Source organism: Monodelphis domestica, chromosome 2 (assembly GCF_027887165.1).
Source record: "Monodelphis domestica isolate mMonDom1 chromosome 2, mMonDom1.pri, whole genome shotgun sequence".
Lineage (NCBI taxonomy): Eukaryota > Metazoa > Chordata > Mammalia > Didelphimorphia > Didelphidae > Monodelphis > Monodelphis domestica.
The window spans coordinates 45395769-45421459 of NC_077228.1; the positions used below are offsets into that span (position 1 = coordinate 45395769).

General features: G+C 38.6%; 1 protein-coding gene and 1 long non-coding RNA gene across 3 annotated transcripts in view; one reads left to right on the plus strand and one right to left on the minus strand.

Moving 5' to 3' along the window:
* The window catches only part of DNAI3 (dynein axonemal intermediate chain 3), a 139425-nt gene that overhangs the window by 83509 nt on the left and 30225 nt on the right, over nt 1-25691 (minus strand). The window contains 2 exon segments of the mRNA XM_001366304.5: nt 15572-15607; nt 16038-16115. Coding sequence (XP_001366341.2) covers nt 15572-15607; nt 16038-16101 — 100 coding nt within the window. The 5' untranslated portion in view covers nt 16102-16115.
* Nucleotides 8035-15476, plus strand: LOC103105507 (uncharacterized). Of its 2 annotated transcripts, none has more exons than XR_461185.3 (3): nt 8035-8164; nt 11111-11232; nt 15247-15476. It is a non-coding gene; the product is annotated as an uncharacterized LOC103105507 (long non-coding RNA). The 2 variants fall into 2 exon arrangements; XR_461187.3 differs by having other exon boundaries at nt 11114-11232.

Consider the following 25691-nt stretch of genomic DNA (forward strand, 5'->3'; position numbering starts at 1 on the left):
CGGACTTGAAGGGAAATTCAGAGATTTTACAAAAAAAGTAATATGTGACATGAAGGGGGAAAGGAGAGCAATTTTGTCCGCTGACTAGCTTCAGGATTATGTAGATTATAGACCTATATTTCTAGTGGCTCCCTTTTCTCCCCACTTCCTACATCCTTCCTACTATCTTTTGCTAAACTCCAGCCTCCTGGTCCCTAACACATCTCTAGGTTCCCCCAAACTGAAAGGCTCAGGATAATCACTTCTAGAGATGATTCTGGGATGAGTTGCTGCATCTACATTCTTAAGTTGCTTTTTTGTAACATTGTGCCACGAACTGACTCAGTTGGCCAAAAAAGCAAGAATTTGGTTACAGAGAGTGTCAGCCAGCCACCACTGCTTTTTCCTACTTCGGCATATTGGATATACATTAGAATTTCCAGGCTCACTGGACAAATAATATACAGGTAGCAATTTAGTTGTTAAATCTCCCAAATAATTTTTAAGCAGCATCATTTTTATAGTTATAAATATGTCCTGTATCCATGAAGTTTAGTACCAAATGGGTTGTAATGAGATAACTTTTAGTATCATGTAAACTATTAAGTTATATAAATTTGTATGTCAGTTATTGTTAATATTAAAGAAACATGGGGTGGAGTGGCTGCCATAAGGGAATCATCCTTGGATGTTGGGACCACTGAACAATGTTCAGGAAAGTTTTATAGTATCATGTTGGCCATCGAGTAAACCATCTCATTTTACAGGTATGAAGCAGAAGCCTAGAGACAGTAAGTGACTTGCCCAGACTTCCTACATAAGTAGGAAGCAGCTGAGGTAGGATTTGAATCTAGGTCCTATGTCTAGAAATCTAGTGTTAGAAGTTCCACTGTAAAATTGTGAGTGAGAAATTTTCATGATCTTAAAGTGTCTGATAGATTATTATATAACATCTTGTGTTATAACAATTAACTTGTTTTAAGCCTAGAAGGCTGTATAGTGTGGTTCCTGGGGTCTGTTGGTTTCTTTCTCTTCACCTTTAGGAAGTTTATTTTAGATAAAAAGTCCTGAGGTCAATTTTAATCATTCTTTATTTTCTGCTAGTAAAAAAATCCTAACACCTAGTAAGAGGTTGTGTTATGTTCTCTACCTTGGGGGGGGGGGTAGAGGGAGGGAGGGAGAGACAGACAGACAGACAGACAGACAGACAGACAGACAGAGACAGAGAGACAAAGACAGAGAGACAGAGAGATAGTTAACTGCAGCCCTCTTTGGTTGATGCAATATTTAGTTTTTTGGAAACATCTGAGTAACAAAACAGTAGATTTCATAATAGTATCTACAGACAGATACCTGGAGGTCAAACCTGGGAAAGAACCAACTTTCCTCTGTGGCTTAGAGAGACAAGGTCTCTCCTCAATCTCTGCCTTCTTTCCCACAGCTCCCTTTGCTCCATGATTCCTCCAAGGTCTTAAATCCATCTCAAAACCTCTCCTTTTACAATTCTGAAGTAGCTTCTCCCTTTTTACACAAAATGCTTAACCAGGGATGTGCTGGAACCAGCTTAAACCAGCTTGTAAAAATACAGTGTTAAATTTTCATCAAGAGTCAAAAACTAGGGCTTGATTTATTATTTTGTTGACTACCTAGAGTTAAGAACATGATGGAGAACATTTTAATAAGGCAGATTAAGTTTAAAATTGTGTTATTTAGAGAGATCCCAGGAGGTGTACAGGTTCTTTTCGCCCATATAATTATACTGGGCTAAATATCACTCAATAAAGCAGACATGACTTTCTGAGAACTGTAGGGGAAAGAGTGTTATTTAAAGAGGGCTTATAAGTACACAGATTTTAAAAAAAATTCTAGTTCAATACAAAGATGAAAAACTACTGAAAATCATTTCCATAAGTTGAGAATAAAAAATTTAAACAACAAGTCTAATGCCACAGGCATATAAATATTCCTTTGAATAAGATGGAATTAGATTATAAATCAATAATCCTTCTAGAACTGCTAGATTTATTAGACATAAGGACACATGGTAACAACAACAATTATAACAGCCTTTATATAGTTATATATGTTTTACAAAGCTTTTTATGGATATTTCATTTTAACCTCACTATACCTCTGGGACATAGGTGATATTATCTTCCCTATTTTATAGACGAGGAAATTAAGGCAGACAGGAGTTAAGTGATTTGTCCAGGAAGTCACTTCCAGTTAGAAAGTGCCTAGAGTCAGATTTGAACTCAGATTTTCATGACCCCAAGCCCAACACTATCCAATATAAGAAGGGAAGAAAGTCTTGTTGCCAGCCTGCTTCTGACTTCCAGAAAGAACAAAGCTAGAGAGCAATGGCCTGGCTGGGGAACAAGATACAGAGCTTGAAGTCAGAGTAGGGACGTCTAATTATGCCCCTTCCCCTTTCTAAATAACCAGAAGATAACAAGATGTCACTGTAGGATTCTGACCCAAGAACCTTTGGATAAGCAGCAAATGATCAACTTTAGTACAATGTAAGCTAGACTTGTCCAGAGAAAAAGGAACATCAGTTTGGGGGTATAGGAAATGGGAGCTGTGGTAAATGGAATTGGGAGGGAAGGGAGCAACAAAGTAGACTAGGAGAGGTTGTGTCTTTAAGGACCTTAACCAATTGGCATTTTGCTATTTTATCAAGCTCTGATTGGCTCAGTATTCCTCCCCAAAGTCGCTGCAGGATCACTTAAAATGTATTTGTTTGTTTTCAGAAGTTGTCAGTGACCATTTAATTCTCAATACTTCTCACACAAAAGATCAGGTGCTGTCCTCCTCAGGGGTAATGAGTTCATGTTTTCTGGTATTTCTTCAAATTTTAGGTTAATCCAGATTTGGGCTTAACTAATGGTTTTGAAAAGCCTGTTCATGCTCTCCTGCCTCTGGGGCCCATCTGCCATACTCCTTTGACCTGGTAAGTAACATGGCCACTTTAAAGATATAATTAGCTGGACCTTCCGAAAAGCACATCCCTCCTTCTAGAGAGAATGGAACTCTGCTACCAACGTAGTCGTCTTTTGTCTGCCTTGTACTACCTGATGTACATGAGCCAAGATCATTTAATGCTCAGCTACAAGGACAGTTTTTACTTAAACTTTTGTCTTTCATTAGCATCTTCCCAGCAGCTTATACATTTTTCCTTAGTCATTTTCTCTTATTTATAAGAAAAAAAATATTTAATAAGTAAGAGTTTTCTGGTGTGCGTTGAAGGTGACACCCTGCTCATGCAGCCATGCCAATGGTTATTCTCACCTTAGTGCCTTTGACCCAGTTTGTTACCTTTGAAATTTCAAAAGTCTTCACGAGAACACGATAACCTTATGGTAGCATCAGGTCATAAGCCTAAGTAAACTGACTGGTTAAAATGGACGGCTAAGGAACCAACTATTCTGGAAGGCAATTTGGAACTATGCCCAAAGGGCTATAAAACTGTCACTCCTGTAAGACCACTATTGTGTTTGTATACCAAAAAGATCATTAAAAAGGGGGAAAGACCCACTTGGGCAAAAAAAAAATATTATAGCAACTCTTTTTGTGGTAGCAAAGAATTGGACATTGATGGGACATCCGTCATTGGGGAATGGCTGAACAAATTGTGGTATGTGATTATAATGGAATACTAGTGTGCTATAGGAAATAATAAGCAGGATGATATCAGAAAAACCTGGACAGATTACCTGAACTGATGCAGAGCAATATAAGGAGAACCAAGAGAATACTGTACATAATAACAGCAGTATTGGAGAATGATCAACTGTGAAAGACATAGTTACTCTCAGCAATACAATGATCTAGAACAATTCTGAAGAAGTCATCCACCTCCAGAGAAAGAACCCCTGGAGACAGATGCAGATCAAAGCATACCATCTTTTGCATTGTTTTATTTAGTTTTATTTGGGGGTTTGGTTTGAGTATTCTCTTACAACAATGACCATTATGGAAGTATGTTTTGTAGTGATAATGCATATATAATCCAGAACAAATTGCTTACCATCTCTAAGATGGGGAGGAGAGAGAGCGGGAGGGAGACAATTTGGATCTTACAATTTTGGGAAAATTGTTGAAAAACTTTATTACATGTAATTGGGAAATAAAGTATCTTCAAATACAACATTAAAGTTAAAATGAGTCTTTTAATGAAAATGTTCATTCAGTTAATGAAAACTATTGGCATCTCAGTTGTTCTTCTAGTTATTTCTATTTCCCAAATTTCCATAACTAGATGAAAGAATGGCAGCCTGGACAACATGTATCTTCATATCAGAAGAGCAGTTATAAGAGAGTCTTGGCAGAAAGAAATGTGTGTGGGCACACTCACACATACACACATACATACACTCACAGATACAGACATTCCAAAACTTTAGGGACCTCTAATTTCATAGAGGAGGGCAACTAGCTGACATAGTGGATGGAGTTCTTGACTTGGAGTCAGGAAGACTTGAGTTCAAATTTGGCTTCGGACATTTACTAGCCATATGATCCTAGGCAAATCACTTAACCTTACTTGCCTAAAAGAACTCTAGTAATAGCAACAACTAACATTTGTATAGAGCTTAGGGACAGCTAGATTGCTCATTTGATAGAACACTGGGTCTGGAGTCAAGAAAACCTGAATTCAAACCTGGCCTTGGGTATTTACCAGTTGGGCAAGTTTCTTCACCTTTTTTGCCTCTGTTTCCCCATCTATAAAATGAGCTAGAGAAGAAAATAGGAAACCACTCCAGGAACTTTGCTAAGAAAACCCCAAATGGAGTCACAAAGACATTGGACACAATGGAATCAACTCAACAAGAAAATATAGTAATAATGTATATAAGAAACTATGCTAAGTACTTTATAATTATCTCAATGAATCCTTAAAACAACCTTGAAAGATGGGAACTATTATTACCCCTATTTTGCGATTGAGAAAACTGAGACCAAAAGGGGTTAAACAACTTACCTCACACAGCTAGTAAGTGTTTGAGGCTGGATTAGAACTCAGGGCTTCTTGACTTCAGGACCAGTGCACTATGAACTATGGTGCCACCTCGCTACTTTAGGTAATCCACTACTTCCAGAGGCAGCCCATTCTACTTCTGGACAATGATTAAAAAAGGAGTTGATCAGAGCAGTCTCCTAAACAATTGGGCTTGTAGAGTTATAAACCTTTGACGTTGACATCTTTCTTAGAGGCTGTGGACATGACCATGACATCTTGTTGAAAGGACAAAGACAGGGCTGTTAGGTGGCATGTTGGATAGAGTGTTGAACTTGGAGTTAAAATCTAGCCTCAGCTATTTACTAGCTGTGTGAACCTGGGAAAGTCACCTAACCCCTTTTGCCTAGCCCTTTGCCCTTCTGTCTTAGAGTCATTATTATTAAAACAGAAAGAAAAGGTCTTAAAAAACTGTATATATCCTTTGGTCCAACAATACCACTATTAAGTCAGTATGCCTTGGATCAGAAGTCCTCTAGACTTGATGTGTGTTTGCTTACAGCTTTCCAAGCACAGGTCAGGGCAAAAGATCAGTGTACTTTCCTAGCCCAAGGGATGGCAGCAGCCAAAGCAGGGCAGGGCAGTGATGGAGTCCTAAAAATCTCTATAGAATAATGTGGCAAAGGTAGACAGACATGTGCATACTCAGGTAGCCCAAGAAAGGAGTTCATGGGCAACATTTTCCTGTGTCAAGAAGGGAGGATGTGAACTGATCCTAAACTCTCAGCCTTCTAGTCAAAGAAGATTTCTTGGCTAGTGGGAGCTTTTCAAGCTATGTCACAAATTCTAAAATTTGGCGATCTGATGTTTTCAAGAAGGCTCATCCCAGAGTAATGTTCTTCTAGGGAAGTGAAGAGGATGCTGGTCCAAGTGACTCTGGTGACTAGAGAAGTGGCAGGTCTAGAGTCAGGAGGACCTGAGTTCCAATCTGGCCTCTCTGGTTAAGTCTCTTAACCCCATTGCATAGTTCTTGCCCTTCTGTGTTAGAGTTGTTACTAAGACAGAAAGTAGAGGAGAAGGAGAAGGAGAAAGAGAAGGAGAAGGAGAAGGAGGAGAAGGAGAAGGAGAAGGAGGAGAAGGAGATGGAGAAGGAGGAGAAAGAAGAGGAGGAGGAGAAGGAGAAGGAGAAGGAGGAGAAGGAGATGGAGGAGGAGGAGGAAGTTGGGAAAAGAGGTTGCCAATGTGGTGATCCCAAAGTTGTGCTTTCTGGGAGGAATCTGAAGCATGGAGGGCAGCACTATGAGTCTGCAAGGAATTGTTTAGAAGAAAGAGATTTTTGCTGGAACATCAAAGTGTTGCTCTAAAAGCAAGACAAAATTTAGTTCCTTTTAGGGGAGAGCTGATAGGCTATTTCAGTGTTTGATGTGTTTTTTGTGCTAGTTTATGAGTTCCTTTGCATCTTATACATTTTCTGTGGGGTGAAATAAAGGCTACCCCATACTTGATTTGTAGGTGTAATATGGAGTGTCTGTATGGAAACAGAGAGCAGACCACCATGAAAGATTGTCCTGTTTTTGCCCAGGAGAAAAAAAATTCCTAGTGATGCCACTGCTCAGCTTTTTTATATACACATTGGAGAAAGCTTAGGCATGAGCTATAACCTGAGTATATTAAATAATTTTCACAGAGCAACTCCAAATAGACAATAAGTCAAAGAGGGAAAATTACCTTCTTGGAGTTAACCCCATGACTGACCCAGTATATGACTCCAGAGTAAGGGGTGAGGGAGGAAGGCTTGGCCAAGAGTTACATATCAATAAAAGACTTGAGAGTTTAAAACAATGGGGCATGTAGGTGGCTCAGTGGATAAAGAGCCAGGCCTGGAGGTAGGAGGCCTTGGGTTCAAATCTAACCTTGGATATTTCCTAGCTGTGTGACTCTGGACAACCCACTTAGCCCCAATTGCCTAGCCCTTACTGCTCCTCTACCTTGGAACTAGTACTCAATATTGAAGAAAGGTAAAGATTTTTAAAAAGAGTTTAAGACAATAATAGAAGAGATGCCACCACAAGGCAGGACATGACTCATTTTCTTTGGTGTGGGTATTTTTTGATGTTCCATTTATTATGTTCCATGATAATGGCATGCTGGCTATAGATGATAATAAGTATAGTCTTATTATAAAACAAACTTCCATAAATTTTTTTTTATTTTAACTTCCATCAATTTTAAGGGCATAAGACTGTTGAAAAGAGATTGGCACTTAGGAATGCATGCCCATAGCCCACTTCATAATAGGGATGAGCTGACACAGAACTTGGGTGACCAATTTAGATTTTATTTTTCAGGAATGAGGCAAGGTAGGGGCAGCTGAGTAGCCCAGTGGATTGAGAGTCAGTCCTAGGTTCAAATCTGGCCTCAGACCTTTCCTAGATGTGTGATCCTGGACAAGTCACTTCACCCCCATTCCCTAAACCCTTACCACTCTTCTGCCTTGGAACCAATATATAGTATTGATTCTAAGATGGAAGGTAAGGGTTTTAAATAAATAAAAAGGAATAGGGCAAGCATTATTTCACCCTTCAGAAAGGAAGGGGGAGGAAATGAGTGCTCACTACCTGCTGGACTCTTGTGCTAAGCTTATTTACCAAAAAAAAAAAATCTCATTTAATCAAAAAATGCATATGGTACAAGGGACTTATGGAAGATAAATAGATGCAGGAAAGTTTTCCATTGGTTCTCTCTGGAAGGAAACTGAACCTGGGAATGCTATCAGAGCAACCCCTAGACATGCCTCTGTCCTCTCTGCTCCAGTTAGATTTCCCCCTCCTATTTCCTTTCTTTCTACATAAAAGGACCTCACTGTCCCCTGGATCTTCTTCCCATGCAGTGGACTTGGTTTCTCACTTTGCCTCCCTATCAGGTGTCAGGATGGGAGGGAGACCGAAAAACAACTGCTGGCATTACTGCTCCCCCATTCTTCTCTGGACATCTCCAAACTGGTTTCCTGGGCAGAACGGTTAAGTGGGGCTGGTTGGCTAGCTAGCGTTCTTTCTAGCTGCCGTCATGTATGCTTTTTCACCTTGGCAACTGAAGACCACAGTTTCCGTGTCACATGGAGGCTCACGGTTTGGGGAGAGCGGGCTCTAGGGCTGGACTCACCGGGAGGGAAAAGGAGAGTACAGACGGCCCTCCCTCTCAGTGGGACTGCTCCGAGAAAACAAGGTGGGCAGTGTAGGAGAGAGAGGGGCGGGAGAGTTGGTAGTACTTTGCCTGGTCAATTAAATCCCACTCTCGCCAAATGAGTGAGTGATTCAGCCTAACCCCCGTGGATTCTATAGTTCCTCTGAGAAAATGCATTCTGAGTGCCAAGCAACAAACTTGCGAATAAACTTTCTGGAATAGAGTTAATTCTAAAACCGAGGACTGGCCGCAGAGCTTTCTGTCTCAACCCAGCTCTCTGGCTTTACATTGTAGACATTGAATAATGGCGCTGTTTTCATTGGCTATGCAGTCATTCTTTTGCATCTCGAAAGCGAGCGCCAAGAACAATACCCGGCATATATCAGGTGCTTAATAAATGCTCCCTGATTTATGGACTGATGTCTTTTTTAACAAATCAACTGATTTAGAATACTGCAGTATAGCATTTGAATCAAAGCAGTTTGCCTCTAGTTGCCACTGGGTGGCGCCCAAGTGCTTTCTTGAGTGATAACCTCAAATGTACCCTATGTTTTTCAGAGAAAAATAGGGAATGCTATGTTCCAAATGCAGGAGACAATTACAGAGAGCTCATTTTTCATTTCACCCCAGTTCGTTTAATTCTATAATCCCAATACTCTCCACAAAAAAAAATAATTCTCTATCTGAGCATAGATGTCTGAGTCACCTATTATGATTCCTGTTAAGTGTACTTTTCCCCCTAACAATAATAAGATGAAGGGAACATTTCCAAGCCGAAATCAAATGGTAAGAACTCTTCAGTTAGCACAGTCCAAATACACGGCCTCTCTACCCACCCGACCTCCAGCCCGGAACTGAGAAAAACTCAAAAATGGTAGCCCTTAGTTTCTGACCAGTTATACATCCCCTCCCCACCCCATCCCACCCACCACTCACCCAACCATTGGCTCCAACCCAACCCTTTGGAGAATTCTGCCCTCTCAAGTTCACCCAGATTGCAGCCAGAGGGGCTGTTTAGCAGGGTACCTCATGCCAGGTACCAGAGAAAAGACAATTTCCTCTTAGTGCCCCAAAGTGTGACTGAAATATATTATTAAATGCCAGTTCAAGGAATTAGTTACCAAATAGAATGTCGGGCTAAGGAAGACCTGTCCTACCAGCCAAATATTGGCCACCAATATGAGAGGCCACATACAGAAGGGAAGAAGAGTGACATTCCTTCTTGTAAATGTATTTCCAGGAGATCCATGTAAGTTGTATAAACATTTTTCAGGGCTAGAAGAATGGCAATGATCTCCCAGGGGACCAATTAGGAATAGAACCCCAGAATCTAAGGGAATACCCTGAACCATAACAATCCTTAAATTCCTAGCGTGGCCCAGGAAAGAGGGGTATCTAAATGTAACAACCAGCTTGTTTCCATTAGTAAGGATTTCTTGCAACAGCCTTATAACAATATTACATCTACTTCGAGATATATATGTAGATAGATAGACAGATAGATAGACAGATAGATAGATAGATAGATAGATAGATAGATAGATAGATAGATAGATAGATGATAGATGGATAGATAGATAGATATATTAGATAGATAGATAGATAGATGGATAGATAGATAGATAGATAGATGGATGGATGGATGGATAGATAGATAGATAGATAGATAGATAGATAGATAGATAGATAGATGGATGGATGGATAGATAGATGATAGATAGATAGATAGATAGATAGATAGATAGATAGATAGATGGATAGATAGATGGATAGAGAGAGAGAGATGATAGATGGATGGATGGGTGGGTGGATGGATGAATAGAGAGATAGTGAGGTAAATCTATAGATGGATGGATAGATGGAGAGACAGATTTTTTTACAAGTATCTGATAAATAATTATAGCTCCTTCAAAGTGGTAAAAATGAGGGAGATCACTAAGGTTCTTTCCAGTCTCTAAAACACATGATCCTATGATATTTCTCCAAGGTTTCCTAACCCAGAGTGCTATGAACTTGTTACAGAGAGATAGTAAATAAATACATAGGTACATAGATGCATACATACATAGGCAGAAAGAGTTGACAGATTGATAAAGAAATGCCTGGATAGATAGATAAGACTGATAATTTGTATTTCAGTATAACTGATTTCCTTTTTAATCCTATGTATTTTATCTTGTGCCTTTAAAGACCTGTTTCTGAGGAGGGCCCACAGCATAAAACAAGTGAAGAATCCCTGCTTTAGAATATGCCCTTCTATTTTTACATCATATTGTGGCTATTGATTTAAACAAAACTTTTCTACTCAGACAAAGGAATACGAATATTCTTCGGTATCTTTCACAAGGAAGAGCTCACTGTTTCTGCCAGCTTGATAACAAGTAGGGCTGCTCTGGCTAAATAGATTTGAATGATAATTTGATCTTAGAGAGATAGATAAGTGACTGAAAACCAAAGAAGAGAACAGAAAGAAAAAAAAACGAAACAAAACAAAACAAAACAAAAAACCCTGGCATGTTCAAAGACAGACACATTACAAGTGAAGGAAAAGAAAGGGAGGTGGTAGCTAATAGATCCAGGGCCAGTTCCATGGGTAGGAAAAATGCGTAGCCAGCCATGAAGCAGAATTTGAGGGAGACTAAAAGACCCATCTGCCTTCAAATGTCTCTCTTATTGGCTTGAAATTCTCACCACTAATATTATTAAGTTGACCAATAACTGAAATGGTTTTTTCCCCTTTTGGGGGAGATCAGAGGAGAAAATAAAATAAAAAGAAGGAGATTGGCCAACTAAAGAGGGGCTGCTGTCTAAGAAAAGCCACATTGGACATTTACAAATGCTACCTGGAATATCTTCTCGCCTGAGATGCTTTCAGTGGGGTCTGTGGATAGATTTCCTAAGGTCTGTAAACCTTAAAGGGAAAAATATCACATATTTATTTTCACCAAATTTGGAACTGAAACTTAATATTCCCTTCTGTTATGAAAGCAGGCAATAAACATCATTCTGAACAGGCATCCCAGTGCTTCCCCAGACTGCCCAAAGGAGGGCCAAGACATATTAAGATGATGAAGAAGCCCTTCTCTTCTCTGTTAACAAATGAAACACAGGTTTGTGATAAACCAAGATCGTTAATCGACACTCTGGGCTCTGAGGGATTTAAACACAAGACTTAAATATCAGTTGATTCAATCATGGCTATAAGGATTCCTGAGTGATGTAACCTGATACCCCCAGGACAAGGAGGCCAAGCACAGCATGACGTGGTATTTAAGAGAGAAAGAAAAGAGGTAAACAGTGTATGGTGGGGGGCAGGAGTGTGTGTGAGAGAGATGGGAGTGGGGGAATAAAGGAGGAGTGCCTTAGTCAGTTAGAGGCCACAATGGACAGAGAATCACAAAGACCTGCATTTGAATCTGGTCTTAGATATCTATGAGCTGTGCCACCCTAGGTGAGTCATTGAACCTCTGCCTCAGTTTCTTCATCCATAAAACAAGGATTATAATAACACCTACTTCCCATGATGGTTTGAAATACTAAGGTTTGAAGTACTAGGTAGCGCGTGGGGGCAGGGGAGGGAAAGAACATGATTCTTGTAACCAAGGAAAATTTTTCTAAATTAACTAATTAAATAAATTTTTCAAAAAAAAAATTAAAAAATGAAATTCTAAAGTAGAAACCTTGAAGTGCTATAACAAGGCTGTTATTATTATTATTGAATGTATTGTTGAATTTATGACCAAGAAGGTAATGAGTTTTTCTTTTTCCTGACCTATAGATGGGTAACTGTACATCCCATTTATTCAAAGTAGAGCTCACAAAACACCAGAGCAGGGACCAAAAGAACCTATGCAGAAGGGGCTTCAGCAGTCTGTCCATTCAGGAGAGATGCGACCACTGGAGAGGCCCTTGTCTGCCCTTAGGCACAACACTTGTCTAGACTACAACATGGCCATGCCCTTGACACCATGCTATGACATGGTAATCCACTGAGTTAGTGCACCAGTTCCTATATCCGAGCCAGGACCTGATGGATGATGAATTGGGTCCAGAATTCAATCAGAGGAAGGCCACATGCTGCATTGCATTTGGGAAACGGTGCAGTGCTTTCAGTGATCTCAAGACATTCTTGAACATAAACACCTTATTTTCATTTCTTCCATATGCCACCTAACTCTGGATTGATTCACATGGACTGCTGGGTTCAAGGGTTGAATATTTAGATAAATACCCTTTATTTGGCTTGAACACTAAACTCTGTACCAAGTTAGCAGCCCAGAGGAGGAAAATGCATTTTCAAACAATTAAATTAATTAATTAATTTAAATTTAAAAATATATATTAAGCACCTATAGTGTGCCAGGCACTGCACTGTGCTAGGTATATAAAAAGATAGTTCTTGACTTCAAGGAGCTTAAAATCTAATTTTTAAAGTATAAATAAATAAAACTGGTAATAAAGAATAAGAAAAGCCTCTTAGCATTGACCTTCTCACTGGGGACTCAGTTCTGAGCAAAACCCAAGGAAAACAATTTCCTCCAACACTCACATTCTGATGCAGGGAAGCATGGCCAATTGAAGTTGCTACTATTACAACTGATCAGTTAATAATTATTTGTTAATAGACATTAAGCTAGGCTCCAGACATACAAATACAAAGAGTAAGACAAGCCCTATTTGCAAAGAATTTGCGTTCTGAGTGGGGGAACAAGTCAACATGAAAATATATACAGAATAAGGATGAAGTGAATAAATATAAAGAAATATCATATATATATATAAATATATATATAATTCTTAGAAGAAAAGGCATTCGCTTTTATGGGGAGAGCAAGAAAAGGCTTTATATGGATGATGGTGTCTTAATAGAGAAGAGGGACTCTCTGAGATGGTAGTAAGGAGGAAGTGCATTCCAGGCATAAAGGAGAGATGGGGGACTACCACACAAAAGAAAAAGAGAACAAAACCATTTAAGTTTAATCCACATTATTAAGTTTTTCTCCATCATTTTCTTAAGTCTAGAGACAATAAACAAAACAATAAATCAAGCTTTGATTTGTAGCATTGGCCAGTTATAAATGGTCACACTGAAAATTTAACAACCAGCTCTCCATTTAGAGCTGTTGCCAACATACCCTTGAAAATCAATAGCTGAAGAGCCAAAGATATAGTGAAGTAATCCTAAATTCTGAAAGCGTGGTAGGTATGTTGGGAGGGGGAGAGTGTAGGATCACCATCTCAAGCATCATTAATGGTGGCTTTGGAGAAGTACATGGAAAGAGGACATTTTGTAGACTGCCATTTTGGCTTTGTTTTAGGTGGTAAAATCCCAAGATCCAGTCTTCTAGTGAGAGGATAGGGATTTTCTGGGCAGTGCTCTGCTTGAGGGTTGTCTCCCTGGTTAATTCAGTTTTGAGAATCTGGGAACCTGGCCTTATTTTCTGAGTAGTATGAAGGAGAGACTAGTACACATCTTCCCGGTGCTTGGAGGAGATTAAAGCAATAGTATCAAAAATCAAGGAGCCTGGATTTTGAACTCCATTATTACAATGAGGTGTTTAGATAGTAACATGGAAAAGAGGTTGTCTGCCTAGCATCTGCATGTATATTTCCTTTCCAGGTAAGGTCTCTGTGGAATGACAGAAAACTAACTCTACCATGTCAAAGTATTGCTTGTTAAGGAGTCTCAAGGGCAGTTTCCTTCCGAGGCAAGTCTAGACCTTTGTACCTGGTTGGGAATTGGTTGGATAGGATGTTATAAGAGTGAAGAGCTTACCAGAATGACAAGAGGATTGTCTTCCACTTACAGCTTCCAAGTTCAGTTTCTTCTCCTAAAGGAATCAGTCTAAAATAATGGGGATGGAACTGAACTTGAAGAATCTGAGGACTTTGTGGAAAACTGGGGCTGAAAAGGGAGAAGATTTATATTGATTGTTTATGGGCTGTTGAGAGTCCTTTATGTGTTTTCTAACTTGTTTATGGACTCTGTGAGGCTCTGGTGTATTCTGCATTTTTTGCAGAGTGAAATAAAGATTATCCTGCACATGACAAATGCATTTTTCTCTTCCTATCAACATTTATAGAAATTTATACCACTATATTCAGTGATTTCCCCCCAAAAAAGTTCTTGGGGGGGGGGACAATATGAGCAAAAGGGGCGCTCTTTTGTTGAAGTCTGACTTGTGTGAAGGGGAAGTGGGAGCACAGAATAAGTTATTTTTTTTAACAAGTAGAGGTATTTCACTCACTAAAACAGGATGCGCCATTAAGTAGCTAGTATTCCATCACTGGAAGTATTCAATCAAAGATTGGATGATCAATGGAGACGATCAGAAAAGAAATAAATATAAGTTAACAATAATCTTCTGAGAATCAGCTATCTAAAAATGGAATGGGGTGCTGAAGGAATTATTGGGTTTCCCCTCAAGTGGAAATTAGATGGTCATCTGTTGGGATATTATGGATGAGATTCCTGTTTAGGTATGGGCTGGACTAGATGATTCTGAGACTCTTTTAAAGTCCTGTGGCTCAACTATCTATTTTGGATGAAAGTCTTCCTAAATTTGTCCTTTGGAGCCATTGTTCAGATTTAGCCTAGAAAGATGATTATCATTAAAGTAGTTGACTTAAATGAATGAAATAGTCCTTTTCAATGCATACAATTTGATAGTTTTGATAGTACATCAAAAAAGTATTGTCTTTCAAGGAAGTCACTTTGAGAGGCATTCAACCAACCTGCTACTTCAAAGTTTATTTATGAGCTATAATGTTATTGTTGGTGGTAGTGTTATAAATCAGTTCCATTACGCAGTAGACACAAATTATCTTTCATCAAAAGTAGTTACTCAATTAGGTCACCCATCTCATTCACCCAACTTGTTTCCAAATGATTTCTGGCTCTTACAAAAATTAAATCCATCCTCAAAATATAAACATTTCATCACCACTGAGGAAATTCTGAAGGCTGTGACTCAGCCTCTTAAAAACAGGTTGAAAAAAGAACTTATATTTTGAGTCACAGCAACATCCAAAGAGTAAATTCATCATCTCTAAAAGGATTGTACCTTGAGAACAGTAATAATTTGAATGTCTTGATTTAAGTATATTTGTTTCCCTTTGCCTAGAACTGTACCTGTCCTGAGATATGAGAGAAAGAAAAACAGACTACATCGATTCCAACTGCTGAATTGATCACTACTACTAGACTATGGATCAGAGGCTGAAAAACATTGTACTATTATTGGCAAATTAAGTCTATTTCTGTTATGGAATTAAGTTTTCTTGCCTTTTTTATTCCATCCTTCAAAGTTCTATCTTATAGTTTGTGTGATACCATTTTATCCATGAACATATTTATGAGTCATTTTAATTCCCAATGATATTTCTTCTTTATTCTATGAGAAAGTGTTGAAAAATCATGAGTACAATTTAAGTAGTAATACAACTTACCAATACTTTCCATAGAAGGTGGAGGTTCTTCTTCAACTAAAATAACAATGAAATTATGTCAAATTCACCATTTTGCATAAAAATACATCTGATAATGACATTAAGTAAAGCTTTAGAATAAAATAACATATCAACCAATATTGTTTATAAAATAAATTATAGCAAAAAAGCAAGGTTCTAATATTCCCTTTTTATATATTTTATAAAAAAGCAATCATGAGCTGATTAATACTTTTATCAAAAGGACAGAAACTAGAAGTTAGCTTATTTTTCCATGGAGAGAGTTCATCTCACTAGAACACTCAAAAAGATCTCTCCATAAAGTAAATATCTTATATGCCTTATATTGTGAAATGCATGTAATTTCTTTTATTATACAGCTAAGACCACATCCATTTTGGTTTCCAATACATGTATAAGAAATTGAATCTATAAGAATATCTTTTTAATGAAGAGTCATACTTACCAGTTGGCTTCTGTTTGATTGACTTGGGTCGTTCTTTCTTTGCTTTCTTGGCCTTTGGAGCCATTGTTCAGATATAACCTAGAAGATGATTGTCATTAATGAATTTTCATTTAAAATCTTTAACATCGAACATGGTAATTTAGTAAATGAATGAATATTTTCTAAATGGTATTTCTGATGCACCATATCTTATTATGCTGCCTGATTCAACTAAACTAGACAGCCCAACTGAAAACAAAGAATTAAATATTTCTATGGATATATTTATCAGCTACTAATAAAGGCAGATGTTAAAGTGAAGTAGCAGTGCTTCCCAGGTCCTGCCTGCACATGGCCATGTAGAGTGAGGCTTGAAAGTTTCATTACTACAAATATGTCAGCCTAGTTCTGCCATGATACATTTCCATTTAACTATAAAGACAGAAATGGCTAGCATGATTCTGAATATGTCTGTCTCTAGGCACTAGTGGAGGATTAGCCATATAATAGAATAAGATTCATTTCGTGTAAGAAGACATCGTAAAATGGAAATATCCCCAGTTGTATTGCTTTCTTGCTGGTCTTTCTCTTTCCTGCACCAAATCAGGGCAGCCATATTGGTATGCTTCTCTCTTGACTGACCTTTGCCAGACTATCATGTTAGGAAACCCCAGACATGCTTCTCTTCACAACCACCTCTTCAGCCACCTCTTCCACAGCCTCTCCAAAGGCCTTTCATTCCCAATCTCCCCTCACAACTCCCATCTCTCTAGTTCTGAAACTATGACAATGATCAAGTCATCTCTCCCATCCCAACCTTTCCAGTCCTCCCAGGCCACCTCTTCTCTCCCATATGCATTGTCTCCAATGGGTATTGTTTCTTTCCTGAGGATATAAGTACCTCGAGGACAGAGACTGTATTTGTGAATTTGAATGCAGAAGAGAAGATCACTTTAGCAATCTTTGACAATTAGTCATTATTTATAAACACTTTCTCATTCACTTATTCATTAATAACTTAGAAAATGTCAACTTCCAAAGGAACTATTCATCACAGACCCAGATAATCCAATTTAATAATTCGAATCCACAAATATTTATTAAATACCTAATATATGCAAGGATTGTGTGAAGGGCTAAACAAAGAAATATGCTGAAAAACACAATCCTTGCCCTCAAAGTGCTTACAGTTAAAAGAATGGGAGATAAGAGACAAGGACAACAAAGAGACAAGGAATAACTTAAGTGCAGAGAAGTCTAGACAAAGTATTAAGAGAAATTCCAGCTAAAGGAATCAAAGTAAGATTTCATAGATATGAACTGATACAGGAGGTGGTTCTGTCACATAGTAGGTGCTCTATATATGCCTTTTCCTCTTCTCTTTCTCCCCTTGTACTAAGCTAAAATATGGAATACATGAAATGAAGTAGAGTGGGGGTAGGAGAGGTAGAATAGAATCAGATCATGGAAGATCTTAAATTCCAGGACAAAAAGAGTTTGTTTTTTCTCCTGGAAACCAACAGAGAAGGAACCACTCAAGTTTTTTTTTTGAGCAGGGGAGTCATATGCTGAGAATATGTACATTGGGAAGTTCTTGAGATAGTTGTATGAATAAAGAATAAAGAGGGATTTCCTACAATCACCTGAGGTCCTCTTTGGAGATAACACTGTGTTGATTTCATCAAGCACCAGGATAACCACAACTAAATTATTAATCATTCACAAGAAATTGTCTTTAACAATCCACACAGTACAAATTTAATGGATGAAAAGTGCCTATTATTTAGATTATGATGTGCATTTGGATGGGCAGCCCATTGAGTTAGCTGCTCAGTAGGCAGTACAAATATCTTGTCCAGACTAACTTGTAAATCCTGGGATACAAATAAAGGTAGAAAAACAGCCCTTGATCTCAAGGAGCTCACAGTTTAATGGGGCAGACAACATGCAAAGGATCATGTACAAACAAGATGAATACAAGATATATTGGAGATGATTAACAGGAAAGACACTTGCTATATGGGAGAATTGAGAAAAGACTGGCAAACCATTAAACATGGCAGATCCTCATTTTCCCATCTGTAAAACAGTGATGAGCATATTTGTGCCACCTGTCTCCCATGACTGCAGTTCAAGAACAAACTCTGCAAACAAAATTTAAAGTTCTAGGAAATGTGAGTTAAGACACTCATAGCTAAAATGATGCCCTCGAAAGGTGTCATTCTTTTTGGACACAGTTCTAATTACTACAAAGCTATTTTTTTTTCTTTTTTCTGTACATAAAGCTGAAATCAGTTTCTCTACAGCACACTGACCCAAGCCTAATCCTTCTTCCACATAGCAAGCCTGCATGCATTTTAGTCAACTATCATATCTTTCTTCTCCAAACAACCCCAGTTTATTCAACCAGTCTTTATGTGGGATGGTTTGCGGTCCTCTCACTATCCTATTCACCCTTTTTCCTGGAAGAATTCTGTAGAAAGCTAACTCTGGAGTCAGGGAGACCTTAGTTCAAATTCATCCTCAGATATTTATTAGCTATGTGACCATGAGTGAGCCACACTTTATATTTGCCTTAGTTTCCTCTTATTTAAAGTGGGAGTTTATTATTTAAATTAGGTACTAAAAGCACCTATCTAGAGGAATCGTGGTGAGGATCAAATGAGATAATATTTGGAAAGCACAAATTTGCAAATCTTAAGAGCATCATCTGAATGTTAGCTATTGTTATTTCTAGAATGTGGTGTCCAGAATTGACTGATACACCAAATATAGAGATCCGATTAGGACAGAATACTATTGTAATTGGCCTATGGGGTTCATCTCAGGGAACATGTACTTGGAGATCCCCTGGAAACTTCTGGGGACTCCAGGAACTTGACAACTTAGTCTTTGAGCTTTTTGGGATAAACTTCCAGCAACATCTGGTCAGATGGAGGGCTCAGGGTTGAAAGGATTCATCTCCAGGGTGATGCAGAAAACCCTGGTCAACTACTCAACTTTTGACAGTGGCAGCAGGGCAGTGCTAGGTAAGTTAAAAGGATGAATTTGGAGCCAGCTAGGTGCCTCAGTGGATTGAGAGCCAGCCTTAGAGATGGGAGTTTCTGAGTTCAAATTTGTCCTCAGACATTTCCTAGCTGCATGACCCTGAGCAAGTCACTTAATCCCCATTGCCTAGCTCTTCTGCCTAGAAACCAATACATAATATTAATTCTAAATTTTTAAAAAACCTTTACTTTCTGTCTTAGAACCAATATTGGTTCTAAGGCAGAAGAGAGATAAGGTCTAGACAATGAGGGCTAAGTGACTTGCCCAGGGTCACACAGCTAGGAAGTGTTTGAGGCCAGATTAAGATTATTTTTTTAAAGGATAAACTGTTTCCATCCTGTTCTAAATTTGTTCAGCCCTCTGGGCAGCATCGTACAACTCTGAGACTTTCAGTGAGGCATGAGGGATGAACCAATCTTTCACCATCCTGTCTTTGTGCCAACTGCTTTCACATGGTAGCAAACCTAGGGGGCTCCACAAGGTGAACATGTGCCTGGATCCTTGGCTGCCTTTTCTACTCTGTTTCCTTTCCTGAGTAGGTGACAGAGCATTAGTTACAAGGTGGATGTGCCCATGCTTGCAGGGGAGGAACCTTGAGAGTTTGAAAGATGTACAAGTCCTGGGTCCTGAGTGGTGGCACAGAAAGTGAGGAGGTCCAAACCCCTGGCTGGCTGAGAAAAAAGACTTTTGAGGGAGACTTTGAAGGAGACAGTGCAGAGCCCAGGTGAAATGTCAAGTATCTTCTGGATAGTCCAGCAAACCACTTTTTTTAAGCTAACAAGATTTAAGTATCAGCACCCCACCAGATTGTAACAGCAGTCATTTGTTAAGTTACAGAGTCCTCCTGAAAGTCATTCTTCCAATGGGCAATGTGAATTGCTTGCATTTAGCATTTCTTTCCTGTATGGAAATAAACGATCTCTTCCTTACCTGACTCATATTGTACATTAAGTGCCTTTTAACTCCCTTCAGGAGGCCTTAGATTATGAGCCAAAACCTGAGATTTAAATAATCTGTCGCTGGGACACCAAGAAGAGGATTTAACAATTCTGAGAATATAAGAAAAGAGACCAGGCACCCCAAGGACTCAATCTGATTAGATGACTGTGCCTGGATCCAAAGCAGAGAAGGCCAGTTAGGGAAAGAGAATGGGTGGAGTGGCCTACCCTATTCAACCCAGCAGAGGTTCTTTTCACTCTAAGTGAATAATAATCATTAACTCCTTCTACACAAGTGGTTTAGTGAATTAATCACAATACTCTCCATTCCTCTTAGAGTCGCCTGGATCACATTTTCATTTGGCAGGGAGCCTCCACTCCCATTCCAAAGTCTGCCCCACCAGACTCTTCACTATCTCCATTATGAATCTGGATATTTTTTCTTAGAAAAGCTCCTTTCCAACACAAGAATTTCCATTCCCGCTTGAGGGCAGGGGTTGTCTTCATTTTGTATTTGCATCTCCATTCCCTACCATATAATCAACACATTAAATGCATTGATTAACTAGAATCTTAGATCTTTGAGGACAGGGATTGTGTGTTTTCCTTTTCCTTTGTACCTCTAAAAGCTGGTAAAGAGTAGACACATAATTAATGGTTGTTGATTGACTGATTGATTCTAGTATTATCTCAGCTTCATTAATACTTTGGACTTGCTGATACCTTATCTTTCTTCCAAATATACTTGGTTCACCCAACCCATAGTGGGCATTTGTCTGATGATGCAAAGAATAACCTACACATTTTGCCTTTCTGGATGTGTATGTAAGGGTTTTGTGGCTGCTTACTTGGAAGAGATGGCTCAATTGTGCTATTATAGACACACCTGCTGGGTGAATGTAGTGCAACCCCAATCAGAAGCCCACTACAGGACTGCTTCCTTCTCATATTTATATAGCACAAAAATGGTTTTAGGACAATGTAGTAGCTGGTGTGTCTATAGTATTTTTAGTGAATACTTTACAAAATGCTTTACATATATCGTCTCATTTGCTCCTTACCACGATCTGGTGAGGTAGGTCTAGGACTGCAGGCATGGTCATCTTCCCCCCCTTTTATTAACCAATGGAGAGCCTGAGGCTCAGAGAGGTGCATTGTTGGACACACACTCAGTGCCAAAGCAGAATTCTGACCATAGCCTTTGGACTACCTACAAATGAGGACTTTTTTTCATGCTACTTATAGAACAATGCCAACTTTGATAAATCCTGCAAGCAATTCTGTCCTAACCCTGCAAAGGAATGCAATCTTTGAAGGCGTCCTGTAAACAGGTAATATCCTATTTACAGAGAAGAGAGGAAGAATTGCACTGAAATTATTTTCCAGAAGCTTCAGCCTTCAGACAGGATTCCTTACAGTCTTCCCTAAAGAGAAAGAATGTATTCATCACCAAGACCTGAGAATATTACTTGTACAGGGAAGTTAAAAAATATATATATATCAAAGTAGGCAGCTGTTTTTTGGATGACGAGCCATTCCATATTGGAATAATGATAAGTTAGCATATGATTTTTTAAAGTCTTCAAAATATATTCACACCTTGGAACAAAGATAAGTTAACATATAATTTCAAAAGTCTTTAAACTATATTTTCCATTAACTGAAGTTCTTGTTTAAACATTGAATGTTTATTTGGAGGGGACTATAATATTAGACCATCAGCTTGGATTTAAATCTCATAGCTCCTGTCCCAATAGGGTTGGTGTGATGTTTCTGCTCCCTGTGGCAATTTATTCAAATAGTATTCACTAAGTAGCTTGGAATCCAAGTGTTCTTTTTCTTAGAGAAGAGCAAAATATATGAGATTGAAATTTAGAAATAGTAGGATCGAGTTATATAATTCAATAATAAAGAAAATACAGTAAAATCTCCTTTGAGAGGTATTTGAAATAATGATGCCTCATTTTAACCACAGGAGAACTAATAAACCTACTTTTTTAGTCGAGCAATCTGGTAAAAAAAAAATCCTCATCATTTTGCCAGTGGGGTCAGGGAGATGAAAAGAGGAATAAACAGCCAACTTTGTAAATTTGTTTTGTAAGTTGTTTTCTCTTTCTAAAATGTCCTTCCCTCACCCCTACCCTACACCATCTTCCCATTTTTGCCCATTCAAATCCTACTCATCCTCTGAGGCCTCGCTTAAATACCACCTCTTTCTTGAAGCCTTCGCTATTTCCTCTCTTCCCTGCTGGATGTAATCTTTCTATTTCATACCTCTCTTAGGGCACTCGTCCTAATCTTTTGTTGTCTCACTTTTTCTTGTATCATCGAGAATTCCCAGGATTTGTTTATAGAATCTCAGAGTATAGAGAGACTCCAAAGGCTGCCACATCTTTTAGCTGAATAAGCAATACCCTTTAAGCATGGCAGACCATGACATCCATCCAGCCTTCCCTTGAAGACTTCCACTGAAGGCAGATCCATTACCTTCCCATGGCTATCCATTCCACTTTGGAATAGGTCTAATTATTGGGAAGTTTCTCTTGAAATCAAGCTTATATTCATTACTTTGCTGTTTTTTTCCTATGTTCCTGGTTCTGTCCTCTGGACCCAAAAAGTACACGTCTCATTTCCCTTCCACAGGATGACTTTTCCTTCATCAACCTTCTCTAAACAACTCTGGGCCCTTCAGCCACTATGAAAATGACATGATGTAAGAAGGTTTTCCACCAAATTAGATTCTCCCTGGTTTATCACTGTCCTTGCTATAATATTCTTTGTCTGACTGGAGAAAAAACTTTCATATTTATTCCTATTTAGTTTTCCCTTATTATTAGATGTATGCCATACCTCAATAGATATTGGGATGCCAAGCCATTTACATAGATGAAGGAAGGATGGAAGGAAGAAAGGAAAGAAGGAAGGAAAGAAGAGACTTATTAAGTGCTTCCTATGTGCCAGGCACTGTGATAAGCACTTTACAAATTTTAACTTATTTAATCTGGGAAGTAAATGCTAATATTATTCCCATTTTACAGTTGAATAAACTGAGGCAGAGAATAACTGACTTGCTTAGGATCACCCAGCTAGTGAGTGTCTGAGGCCAGGTCTTTGCTAACTTCAACTCTAGTTTTCCTGAAACAGAGGACCCTAAAAAGTTCATCTCTAATCAGAGGACTGAGGTCACATAGAAGGATAGATTTAGACCTAGAAGGGATCATAAAGGCCATTGAGTTCATCACCCTCATTTTACAGGTTTTCCAATATTTCTCCTCTGCTCAGTTTGCCTAGATGTTCAACGAGAAGAGAAACGTCACCCACCCCTAGTCAAGTCTAGTCTTCCTCCATTCCCTGAATTTCACTGTTGCTACCAATACCAGCTTGTTAAAGTTTTAAAAATATTCATTATGCATAAGATATATGGATCATAAGGATCAGTTTAATGGATAAGCCTGAAAAGAGTACCTCAAAAAGATTATATGCATAACAACTCACACTTATATCGTGGTTTAAGGTTTGCTTTCCTCAAAACAATTTTGTAAAGCAGGGGTTAAAAAGTATTATTTTTTCCATTTTTCTAGTCAATTTACCAAAGGTCACAAAGCTAGTCATTGTCTGAGGGGAAATCTGAAACCAGATCTTTCGACTTTAAACCCAGAGCCATATACACAAAGTGACCACTGATACTGTGAATTAACCAATATTGGACTAAACAAGGGTCTACTGTATTTTAGTCTTAGGATAAAGGAATAGCAGCAAAGCTTTGAAGAGATTGTTTTTAAGAACATTCCTTCAAGAACAACCCATCCCTTGGTATACTCAGACTATACGTTCTATTGTTTGCTTTAATTTCTTAAATTACAAGTGTCTTTCTTTATGACCACATTTCTAATTCTAGGGTAGCCAAATTAGAGTATTTTAAACATTCAACAGACAATCAGAATTGTTAGATGGTAAAGAGTCTCCATCGGGATGGAAAACAGTCTCGTTTCTGAAATTTCAAGAAGTAAAATGATCAGGCAAATAGCTGGAAATGAGTCTCTACCTAAAAGAGAATGACTATTTCTGCATTTCCCCCCTTTTTAGTCTTGGAAATCCAAAGTTTAATTCAAGGAGCATTTATTGTGCACCTACTATGTTCCAGGCACTTTGATTGGACCTGAGGTTACAAAGACAAAAAAATGAAGCAGCCCTTGCCTTCAAGGAGCTTATATTCTATTGGTGGGGGGGAGGACACAGATAAAAATGTACATGATATATACAAAATAAATGCAAGGTATGTTTGGACAAGAATTACAAAATATATACAAAATAAATGTAAAGTCCTGGAGGTTGGAAGAAAGCAATCAAAACCGGGAGACTCCAGAAAGTTTCTTGTAGGAGATAACACTTGAACTGAGTCTAGAGGGGAGTAGGGGATGCGAGAGGCAGAGATGAGGGCTAGACTTAGGCAGAGAGCTTGGGTTCAGACTCTGACTCTGCCACTTACTTCTTGGGTCTCCTTTATTCATCACCTTAAAGAAGAAAAGGTTGGACCTGGTGATGATATCCAAGATTCCATTCATCTCTAGAGGGATATTTTTTTTAATGGCTAGAGCTGGTAGATCAGGGACTTTAATAAAGTAATAAATAAATATTAAATTAATAAAAAAATTAATAAATAAAGTAGCTAAAAAGCAAATGAAAGTCCTAAGTCTCAAAGTCACTCTTGGTGCATCCATGATCCTTTTTTTGGATTAATTTAATGTATTTTTGCTTTAGTAAAGAATGTGGAGAGAGAGAGCACGAAGGTGTGACTTCTATGTAAGTCTGATAGACTCTGCTCTTAGTTTCCTCATCTATAAAATGATTTTGGACCCGAAGATCTCTAATTCTCATATTTTTTTGGGTTTTAGTATGATACTCACTGTATCTGTATTTGAAATACACATACATATGCTAAAAATATTATGCTTGGAGGGGGGCTTTTTAAAGATTTTTGACATTACGCAGAACATGAAGAAGTTCACCATATCTTCACTATATTCCCTAAGTTGATTCTTCTGGATAATTATAAGAGTTACTAATAGCTCGCATATATCTAGTGGGCTGGTAGGTAGCCCGGGAGATAGAGCACCAGATCTGGATTCAATAAGATCTGAGTACAAATCTGACCTCAGACACTTACTGTGTAATCCTGGACAAATCTCTTAACTCAGTTTCCCTCAGTTTCCCCATCTGTAAAATGTGCTGGAGAATTTTCTGTGCTAAGAAAATCCCAAGTGGGATCACAAAGAGTCAGGTTTGCCTGAAACTATGGAACAACATAGCTATAGAAGAATGGTCCTAGGACTTCACTCTTTCAATGAATCATAGGATCATAGAGTTAGAGCTAGAAGAGATGGCAGGACCATGATCTAGTCCAACCTCTTCCTTTGGAGATGAGGTCTAAGGAAGTTGAATGACCTATTCAGTGTACTAACAAGTCAAAAATACTTTGGCCACCCTTTGGTGACCCCCAAAGGCAGCCTTTTTTTCATTGCACCTCAATGGAAAATGAGTTTCAGAACACTTAGCATGGCCTGCCCTGAAGAACTGATGGGAGGATACTCCTTGTTAACTACTAAGTATGACCTAGATGTGAACTATTGTTGTTGTTTGGACCTGGGATTTCACTGGAGTAGGGAGCTCTAGAGGAGGAACTTCCCTT